The 10766-nt window shown below is 42.6% G+C and overlaps 1 protein-coding gene across 1 annotated transcript in view; it reads right to left on the reverse strand.

The window, feature by feature from the left end:
• Nucleotides 1-4131: 4131 nt before the first annotated feature.
• The window catches only part of PAH (phenylalanine hydroxylase), a 39849-nt gene continuing 33214 nt past the window's right edge, over nucleotides 4132-10766 (reverse strand). The window contains exons 9-13 of the mRNA XM_009332953.1: nucleotides 9703-9759; nucleotides 8598-8693; nucleotides 8133-8266; nucleotides 5027-5142; nucleotides 4132-4405 (exon numbers count right to left, since the gene is read on the reverse strand). Of these exons, the coding sequence (XP_009331228.1) occupies nucleotides 4362-4405; nucleotides 5027-5142; nucleotides 8133-8266; nucleotides 8598-8693; nucleotides 9703-9759 (447 nt within the window). The 3' untranslated portion in view covers nucleotides 4132-4361. The remainder of the gene's footprint in view (nucleotides 4406-5026; nucleotides 5143-8132; nucleotides 8267-8597; nucleotides 8694-9702; nucleotides 9760-10766) is intronic.

The following is a 10766-nucleotide window of genomic DNA, read 5'->3' on the forward strand; positions in this document are numbered from 1 at the left end:
TGCAGCTGCAAACTGAACGGGGTGGAGGGAGAAGAAGTGGGCTTTAAAGGGGAAAAAGCCTCTTCCCACTCCCACGTTCTTCCAGCAGTGGTGGCAAGGCTGGGCACAGGAGAACAAGCTGACTATCTGAGTCCAAACTGGGCCTTCCCCGTGAAGGGTGGGTGCATGCATCCCCACATCCAGGCCATAGGCATGGCACGAACAACAAATGGCACAAGGTCTTCTACTCCAGCTACGTGTGGACATGTAGGTGAAAGCCCTAGGGCTCAAGATGCATGTTTAGGGCACTGGTCACAAATACTGGCAGAGCAAGAACATCAGGCTCCTATGGCTGTCTTTGTGCTCTAGTGTCAGAGTCCCATCTCTATATGTTTGTACAGCACTAATCATGGTTCTGCGTATGAATTGAGGTTTCTCTATAGAGCCAGACTGGACTCATCAGCCAGTGTGACAGTTGAAGCAGCATAGGCAAAGCTTACAGCACAGCTTTGCAGCCCACTGAAAAACCAGTACAGGGAGCCCTGGCTCTCCAGGTGGTGAAATGTCCTTGCCCAGCCAGTGGACACTCCAATACCACCTTGAATCCATGCTTGGGGCAGGCCTAGGAAGGCCTCACCCATGGTGTCATGGTGTAAGTCAGTTCTGCTGAGACATCCCAGAGTCCTACTTTCAGCACTTTTGGGCACCTCTAGGAGCACAGGAGGAGAGATCTCAGACTGGGTGCTGCAGTTTAAAGGGCTATGCAAGGGCTGGAGCACAGTGTGTCATCCTTTCCTACGGGGACAGGCAGCTTCTCCCTGCAGAAGGTGGGGAATCTCCCACCCCAAGAGTAGGCTCACCCCCTCTCATGCAGCCCCTGGGGTGGGTGCTTTAAAAGGCCATGGCTGATCACCACAACCTGCCCATTTTTGACCTGTTCCCATTGCAAATATCTCCACCCTGTATGAGCACAGTGCTATTCATTTGAGACAGATGTGGCGTTAATATTTCTGTTTATTTAGGTTAGTTTAAATGGTTACATTTGAGCATGAAAAAAGTCGTCTTTGCCAACTGCCAGAAAGGTTTGAAACAGTGAAGAGACAGGCTTTAAAAGAGTGCACTTCTGTGGGGTCCTCTTGCGCTTAATCCCTCTTTCAATGATTTCTGCATCCTTTGGGGAATAAAGCATCCCAACTCCAAGGCTGCTGTCAATCTAGGCATCTTAAGACACCCAGAGGAGACCACCTCTCTGTGCAACCTGTGCTGACAACTCCCCCCTCCATCACCATCACTGACCTTGGCCAAGGTGACTGCAAAGGAAGAGGGCCTCATGAGAGGAGCTTCTTTGGTCACCTGAAACAGAGCTGGAGATGGGGATATCAAAAAATGTGATCGTAGTGGGATAGAAAAGAGGAAGGTTACTTAAAAGAGTAGCTTGGGATAGGTTAGTCAGAGTAGCATACAAAGATGTACAGAGTATGCAAAGGTAGAGCAATCAAGGCTTTCCTGTACATTTGCAGGTAATTACACACATCAAGAGATTATTTTTTTACATCAGTTTCATGATCTTGTCCGGGTGAGTGATACTCAACCAGTGCAAGACAGCCTTTTTTGAGTTGGAACCCACTTCAAATGGGCATTCCCCCTGCCTCAGTGTTTAATTCTGATCGACCTGTGTGGTTACCTTACAAAAAGGAGTTACACTGGCCAGATAACTGGCCAGTTTGTTACACAACTTTAATTTTCTTTAGCATGAAAATAAGAAGCCACCCATTAAGAAGTACTATTTAAAATGCAACTTATTTGTATTATTTAAAGCACATATCCAAAAGCTAATTTGTTCTGCAAGAAAATCTACTTTCAGTATATTTCCTCTGCTTTTAAAATACCAAGCATTTAACTTTTTCTCTTCTCTCAGTCTTGCTGAACAGGTATGTTATGCTGCTTTGGCTGGAGTTATTGCTCAGTTAAACCTGCATTAAGGGACACAGAATCAGACATGTGGCATCAATATTCTTTAACCATTCCACTCGCACATAGAAGACAGCCATGAATCCTGGGTTCTCAATATCACTATAGATTTACTGCTGCTGTCACTCATAACAACAGCCAGAAGCAGAGGAGCTTGGAAAGCTGTCTGAGGATTAGTTTGAAAGACTTCACCCTTGAGATGAAATTGTTTCTTCGTGGTACGTAGTTACCTCCTGAGTTCTATTATATTAAGAGAGAAAAATATGGGCTACTTTCACACTGAAAATACATGCCAAGCGGGACTGAAAGATCTACACAGACATTGTCATGAGAAAAAAAGGCAGAAAAAAGATACAGAGATAAAAAAGCTTACTTCAAAGCACCAAAATGATACCATTTTGCATAAGTATATGTCTATTGAAAAGGGTTCCAGCTGGTATGCTTAGATTAATGTTATTACCCACCATAAATATAATGGAAACAGCTGTACTTTCTATCTTCCTAAAGGATGATGCTTACATTAAAGCTCCATTGATTTTCAAACTATAAATACAAGAGTAGTACAATAGTAGGTATGAGACTTGTGGATTTTCAAATCCCTCTCCATCTTTGGATCTTCTAACAGAAATGTGACTCCTGAATCATGTTAGTATCATGATGCAGAATTGTTTCAAGCTTGAAATACTGTTCTGCTTTGCTTTGCTCCATTCTGTTCCAATGTACAAGGGCTGATCTCCTTCCTCCTTCAACTAGGGAGCAACAGGCAGGCATTATGCAATGTGGACCAGTCCAAGAGGGCATTTAGCTGCTTTGAGTGAAAGTTATTGGAAAAAATACAGAAACAGCTTTCTGAACAGCCAAGCTCTTCTCTCTCCATGGCTCAGCCATTGAGTTAAGCTGGATTCACCCTTGCTTCCATTTGCTGCCTCAGTCGAGCTATACTCCAGGAAGAATAAAACTGCTTTAACCAAAAAAGGGAAATTAAAGCTCAAGTGGGAGAAGGAAGGAGACTCCAAAAAGTATCATGACTTAGGAGTTGTCTTGAAAGATATCATGTTTGGGTTTGAATGCACTCAGACTGGGACACAGCTAACTCAGGTCTTCCACAGCTTTGGTGGGGCCTCTAGCCACAGATACAGTGAGTTAGGAGTTGGAAGGCTCTGATGTCTTCAACTGCATTGTAAGAACCACTTCTCCTCCATTTCCAAGGTGTTGGTATCCACCTCCTGGATTGTGAGTCCAGAAAGCTAGGAGACACCTTGTAGCAGTGCTCAATAAAGCACTCTCAGAGAAGGACACACACAACACAAGGTAGCCTTCACACGTCAGCCTTCCACAGTGAGTAGCTGATTATGTCTATCAAGAGAGGTCTCCCCTTTCTGTAAGCTGGCTGGTCCTAAATCAGCTCTGAATCCATGATGTTACACAACATTATAGCCAGCACAGTGCTGAGACTGGACTAATAAGGCCTTGATGCCCTGTTAAAACATCTGCATGGTTTCTTGCTTGCACGAAGTATTGACAAGCTGACCTCACATCCAACTGCAAAAAGCCACACAGACTTGCCTTTAGGTAACTGTGCTCTGAAAGGGCTTTTTTATGGGTACTGTATTGAGGCATGGACTCCATGCTCTGGATAGGCCGTCTCAGTGCCTTGCCTAGGGACTCCACTCTGCAAACCAATGACACATCACAGCATACAGCATTCTTGGCTTACACAAACCTTTTTGGGATTGGTGCTTGTGCAAATACGGTATATTTATACATGGTGATAAATCTTTGTTAATGAGGCTGCAGCATGCTTGCTGTTTTTTCTGCTAGCATCTGTGCTTTGGATCAATGGCAACATCACATTTTTAGGAAAAAAAAATATTTCAGGATAGAGGTGCTTGTGTGTAAAAGTAGAGGTACAGAGGGCCAAGCAGTATATGTATACCCCCTGAAAAGTGTACAGTTTGGGACTCCATGGGAACCTTGCACAAATGTGAGGGACTAAGGGGAGAATGTGAGAGAAAGCAAGGTGGATTAGTCTGTTAGTCATTATGACCCTGTCTCTGGGCCCAGGGTGGTAATACAACCTCACAGCTGCAGCAGACTATACCTCTGCATGGTGGAGATCTCCTCCTTCTGCTAACCTTTGGCACAAGAGATATGAAGGCTTTCCTCAGATTCCCAAAACTAAGGTGATTTTTTGCATTAGTGAGAAAAAATGGATTAGTGTCTGAAGGCCAAAAGAGTCAAGGGTCACCTGTATGTGTCTCTTTCTCCGCTAATCTATAGTAATTAAGATATATAACATAAGCATTCATGCAATACACAGGAAGATAATAGACTGAGACTAGATGAAGACAGGTATTTGCACATGGCAGCTTCTAGTCAGTAGCCAGTGATTAGCAAGTTACAGCGAATCTTTATTTTATCTTCTGGAGGGCATTGCAAAGGATCCCCATCTCACCTGCAAAGGAAAGAATCAGAGCAGTTAATCCTACAACTAGCCCATTTCTAACACTCCTGTGTATGTTTATCCTTTATATCCATTCCCTGAAAGAATAAGGCAAAAAAAAATTGCTGGATTGGACATATTTATTAGGGTCTTACTGGAGTAAGGTTTGCAGAGTCAGCCCTTTGCCTTCATCAGCCATATAAGGATGGCTCGCAGTATCAGGGGTGCTGGCTTTTAGCAGGCTAGCCAATGTTAGGGGGAAAACGTATCAGGAAAAAGGCTAGTATGGCAAAAGGAAATGTGATTAAAGCGAAGCTTTTCCTTTTCTTCCTTACTGAGAACAGCTAGAGCCACACATCAGAATCCATCACAAGGCCCTCTGGCCTTTCCTAGCAGGTGCTACCTCCACTAAAACTGGATATTTCAGATGTAACAAACGACAGTCAAGTGGAAATACTATTTTGAAGCTTGGCTGGAGTTAGGAAGCAATTTTTGCACCAGAAAGGAGATATGTGCTGCTTGAACTTGGTCAGGCTCAGAGCATTAAATGCAACCAGATGAAATCTGCTTTGTGATTGCTACTTCTGATCCAAGTTTTGAAGAATTCAAGGTAACAAATCTGTAGTTCCTTACTATTGATAGTGTCGGCTAAGTTCTTCAGCTGCTTTGCATTGTCCAGGACTTCAATCCTCTGGGTGTAGGGATTGTACCGGACAGAGAAAGGACGAGGGATCGTTTGAGCAAATTTCCTGAGGCAAAAATACAAAAACACACATACAAACTTGAAAAGCTCCTTTTTTCAGTAACTCACTCTTTTCTTAGTGTGTGCATTTGATGAGGGGAATAAGAAAATCTGTGAGAGGAAATAACTGAAATTCCTGCCGAGTGGTCTGAGACCTACAGTATTCTGTAACACGCTTGAATCTGCATTTGTCCTTACCACCTTTGCTTTTTTCCAAACAGGACTAAATATGCTATCGGCATGGCAACACTGCTCCTGGTGTAGGCCAACTATGTAGCTATTGGGATTTGCCAAACTTGAAAACCTCATTTTCCTTTCAGTAATGCAAAATATAGGAATCCTGATCCAAGTCTGCAATTTCTGGGAAAGTAAGGTCAAGTAGTATGCCACCCTGGCATACTTAGGAGCAAGCAGAGTGCTAACGTCTGGCATGGTTGGTAATGGCTTCCAGGTCATTGCAAAGATAGGAGATAGTCAATGGAGTGAAGCAGGATTCTTGCCACCCCTTATTTGCAGCCTTCCCTTCTGCAAAATATGGCAGAAACATTAAGGTTTTGGTATCTTGGGAGAACATTAATTTGCATAACCACAGAACTGTGGAAAGGAGGACTCTGAATCGGATGAGATGGTCAGACCTATTGTTCCAGGCTCCTTGTAGACCCTAGCAGGATACTGGCTTATACATCTGCTTCTGATTACTGAAGTTATTGCTGAAAGAGGAAGGACGCATGCAGGAGTTGATTATGGAGCCCCCCTATACAGACTGCGGCTCAGCATGGTAAATCCCATATGCCCAGAACACTGCAATATGCTAGATGCCACCTCCACATTGCTCCTTCAGTTTAGTCCTAATTATTATCAGCTAAGGCCGTTGCCTCAAATAGAGTTCAGTGTGAGCAGGCCACAAGGTATGACAGTGGAAAAAAATTGTGTTGGTTAGGATGAAAGTGTTTAGTGGCATCAGTCCAGTTTTTCTAAGGGGAGGGATCCACATTAGGAGACAGTCTTCCTAAATCTCAGCCGAAGGTAAGATACTAATTAGAAGATTAATGCCTTGAGCTGGAATATTTTAGGTTAGCTTCAGAATACTTTTTCAGGGAGGTTTTCTATTACACCCAAACACACATGTCCAGGTGCAAGCCACCAACACAGGCACTGGACCAACCCCCAGACCTCTATTTCAATTTAAGCAGTTTTCCAATTTGGTCACTGAAACAATTAAAAGAAGCTCCCAGATTGTTTTTATAGAGTAAGGCAGCATCTTCCATTTTCTCAAGGAACTTGCTGCTGAGTTAGAGAAGCATACAGAGAAGATAGGAACATGTGCATGATATTAATAGCACAAACCAGAAGAGAAGGCCATCTGTCTCAGGTATTACCCCAGAGAAAAGGGCAGAAGGAGAGGCTGCAGGCTTATGATGGCTGAGGAAGCAGCAGGGGAGGTAGCTAGGAAGACTTTGGAGCTGGGGAGCCTGGGGCAGCAAAGTATCTTGCATCTAGGTATGTGTTTATCTGTGAACGGGGGAGAGAGAGAGAGAAGACACTGCAGGTCTGGGACAAGTCCCTGTGTGGCATCTCCAAGTGAAAAATTTGTTGGCTGTGAACCAAGGCTATCCCCCAGTGGCTTGGCTAACATCCAGAAATATGGTGGTGGTTTTTTTAAAAAGAAATAGAAATATTTCTGTGAGGTGGAACCCGAGCTGAACACCAAACACAGTCTGAGCGTTCCTGTTTCAAGAACCAGAACTGAACCTGGACCATTATTTCAAAGTCTTGTTGAACTGGAACTGAATCTCTATTTCAGTCACAGATGACTGAAAGATTTACTGCGTAGCCCTGTAGCCTTGTAAACACACTGCTGGTAACAAGCTGGAAGCTCTATATTAAAATGCTTACCACACAGGCCTCAGGATTGGGTTTATTAGGCTCGCTTGCAGTTTTGTTTAGCTGTAAGAGCAATTGTCTAATGACCATACAGCTATTACCTAATTTGTTTTAGTCTTGCTTAATTCTGAATAACTCTGTGCTATAATGCCTATCATTAATAATTTTTATATAGGCAGGAATAGCAAGTAGTTACGCTGTAGAGAGTGAACTAAGTCTGACCCTAAAGTAATGATGCAGCATAAAGGAGTACCAGCATGGGCTGATAACAGAAGCTTTAAAGGTGCGAGCATAGAATGATGCTGGTTGTCCCTGGGCTATCAACAACTCCCCACTGGTCAGTTATTCATAGCAAAGCAAACTTAGGAGCTGAGGAAAAAAAACAGTTTTAGAGGAAACAAAAGGGACAAAGAAAAAAACATTTAACAAATTTTAAAGTCAGAAGTAACATAGATTTGCAGACCAATGTAGAAAGAGCAAGATGTAAAGCATGTTAGAAAACATAAAAATGGCCCTGAGGAAACCTTGGGCTGAGGAGGAAGAAAAGCAGCATCAACACCATCCACCTCCTCACAAAAGAGAGGAAGAAGCTCCATTCATTAACATCACAGCCCTGCTCTGAAGACCTCAAGATGCTGATTACTTGACAACTCCACCCCCTACCACCAGACTGAAACTGTTGATTTAAGACACAAAAGAAAGTGTAAGGGTGAGCATAACTTCAGAGGAAAAGGAGCAGATACTAGGTGATTTTTCGTACAAAAACTTATAACTATAGTATTGTTAAAGAGACTCGTTTTGTATTAATTAGCTAGCTTTGTCCCTAAGTATTAGTATCATTGCAGTTGGACTAATAATAATTTTTTGTTGCATTTTGGTTATACAGATGAAACTCTTAATTAGACTAAACACAAATTCCTGGCTTCATGTATAAGGTATATTCCCCTTAACAAGATTTTGAGTGTAACAACTGCTTAGTCTCTTTAAGCATTGCACAACTTTTTCTAATGCCTCTGAAAACATTACTGTCAACCCAAGACTTGTTATGGCAATGGGATCCATTGTATTGGCAGTGGACAAGAAATTGGATCTTATACGGAATGACTGGATTACCTTAGCTTTTCTTTTGCATCTTGAAAACTTTCAGCAACATAGTAGACAGGCTGGAACTCAGTAACAGGGTACTTCTGCACAGCAGTCTTCTCCAGGAGAAGAGGCTGAATCTCAGGCTTACTCGATAAACAATACTATGAGCAAAAGGATAAGAACTTTATTTCAGTTAAAAAGTGCTTGAATTTGCTGTGAAAGAAAGATAGAGCTACTGAATGCCACCCAGTTTCAGACAAGAAAGAGTTGCTCCTGTGGAATACAATGACAATGTCACTTACTAGGAAAGAAGCAGGTATGAGTCCCCTGTGTATGTATACAGTGAGATATTTATTAGAGCTCTTCAATGAAGTAGACATTTCGTGCTACTTCTATGCACAAAGTATGAAGCAAAATAAGGATCTGAAGACATTCAGAAGAGAAATTTGAGCAATTATAAACATCTTTGAAATGTTGTTTTATAGAACACACCTGCAGCTCCCCAAATGAAGACAGCAGCCCTGCACCATATGCCTTGAGTGAATCGCCTTCCTTACATAGTCCAAACTCCACTGTAAACCAATAAACCTAGCAAGAAAATTAGACAGAAACATATGATTCCTTGATCAAAAAGAGCAGGCACACATCATTGATTTGAATACAATTGGAGTTTACATTTCTATTTAAAATGTTGCTATGTGTCAAATATCAACTGTATAAATACAGTAAATGTCCCCACAAACTGAAATTCTTCACCTGGAAAGGGCACAGTGCTAGACTCAATGTGCCTGCAAATCAGTTCAGTTCCCTGACAAACACAGTTGTCTTTTACTATGTTTACATTTGTCAGCAGAGCAGAGACAATGAAACTATAGCAATAAAATTTCATTTTGCCCGGCCAACCCAGTTAAAGTTTGAACTTTAGTTGATAGAAGTTTGTGTCCTGTTTCATATAGAGGGCGTCTAGCTGCAGCAGCAAAAGAGGGAATGGGCTGTTAGTGCAGTGTTGAAGGAAGATGATGTGTGGCCTAGCTTGACTTCTTGATCTGTCATTTTGAAGGGATACCTGCTCTGGCTCAGAACTACCTCATCTATCAGAAACAGCAAAGATGGTGCAATGCTTTGCCCAGGTGAGTTGGCACTGGGGACACTAATCTCACAGGCATATCCTTGTTTTTATTTGAATTTTGCGATTCCGGGTCTCAGTAGTCTCAGAGTAGGATTCAGGTGAGCCACACTGACTGCAGAGGACATTATCTGCCTGGCAGGATGGAAGAGAAGGGACACTCACAGGTAGAACAACTACTGAAGCTGCCTCCTGAAATTTCCTGTGGGGATGTAGTAACATGTAATCTCTTCTTGCCCAATATGTTTGTGCTGGAGGAAATCTTGTCTGGGCTTCTGTGTTTAATCACAACTGTCACTTTGAATAAGGGGTGCCAAAGTTATTTTCCTTTAATGTAACTGTTTCAGGGTGGGGTTTTCCAATCATGGACTTCACTCAACTCTATGGGAGTTCTATCAGTGACTTCAGTGGCAGCAGAATTAAGACAACACAGTATGCTTTGGGAAACTGAGCCCTCATTTATTAAATTACCGTAGCAAGTTTCTCGATGAAATCATCTGGAGCTCCCAGAGATGCCAGTCCAATTTCCTGTAACAATAATCCATTATTCTTCAAGCTGTTTATTGCAAACATTCTTCCTGTCTCGTCTCATGTAATTTCTCACATTTTAAATGTTACCATTGCTTACTACGACACACAAATATTTACAGGACATGTTCCTATCGTGCAACACCAGTTTTAAACCAGAAATCTCTCCAGAAATGAACAAAGGGTCCTGTCCAAATGTCACTTACAAGGCATGATCCTTTGTGCCTGGTACAAAGCCCACTGAGGTCAAATAAAATTTTCCTCTTGCTTTGACAGGCTTTTGATCAATCTACAATGCACACCCAAGAGAATGATATGGTCAAAAGGAGGTAAATCAGTCACACCCACACACCTTAAGTATTTCTCTTTGTTTTGATGGGCCCTGATTGCAGTTTTCCTGGAGCCTTGAATGACTGATTTTTTCTGAATGGCAGGGCACAATTTGGAAGAGCTTATTTGTACCTTAGGAGCTAATGGAGACTTTCCCGGGAGGCATGCAATAGCTGGATCCAGAAAACAGCCACACAAGACTATATATAACCAGGTACCCATCTTGGTTTGCTCCAGTGAGGACTACGCAGTGCAAAATCAGAGCCCCACACACCCACACACCAAGAGCATGGGAGCAGCCATCACCATGTCAAATCCTAATAAGCCAAGGTGCAGTAGAGCTTATCTTGAAGGAGACCCCAGTTCTGGGAAAGGGCGGAGCATGAGGGCAATACTAAGTGCTTACTAACAACATCAAGTCAACTTTTGTCTTGTGAGCAGGATGTTACATCAAGTCCATTTTCCCCTCCTTCCTTCCTTCTTTCCTTCCTTCCTTCCTTCCTCCCTTACACCCTTACACCCTTCTGTCCTCTGTCCTTCTTTCCATCCTTCTTTGTCTCTCTCTTTTTTTCTCTTCTTGTCTTTCCTTTTCCTTCCTTCCTTCCTTCCTTCCTTCCTTCCTTCCTTCCTTCCTTCCTTCCTTCCTTCCTTCCTTCCTTCCTTCCTTCCTTCCTTCC

The sequence above is a fragment of the Pygoscelis adeliae genome, unplaced genomic scaffold, assembly GCF_000699105.1.
Source record: "Pygoscelis adeliae isolate BGI_AS28 unplaced genomic scaffold, ASM69910v1 Scaffold38, whole genome shotgun sequence".
NCBI classification, from domain to species: domain Eukaryota; kingdom Metazoa; phylum Chordata; class Aves; order Sphenisciformes; family Spheniscidae; genus Pygoscelis; species Pygoscelis adeliae.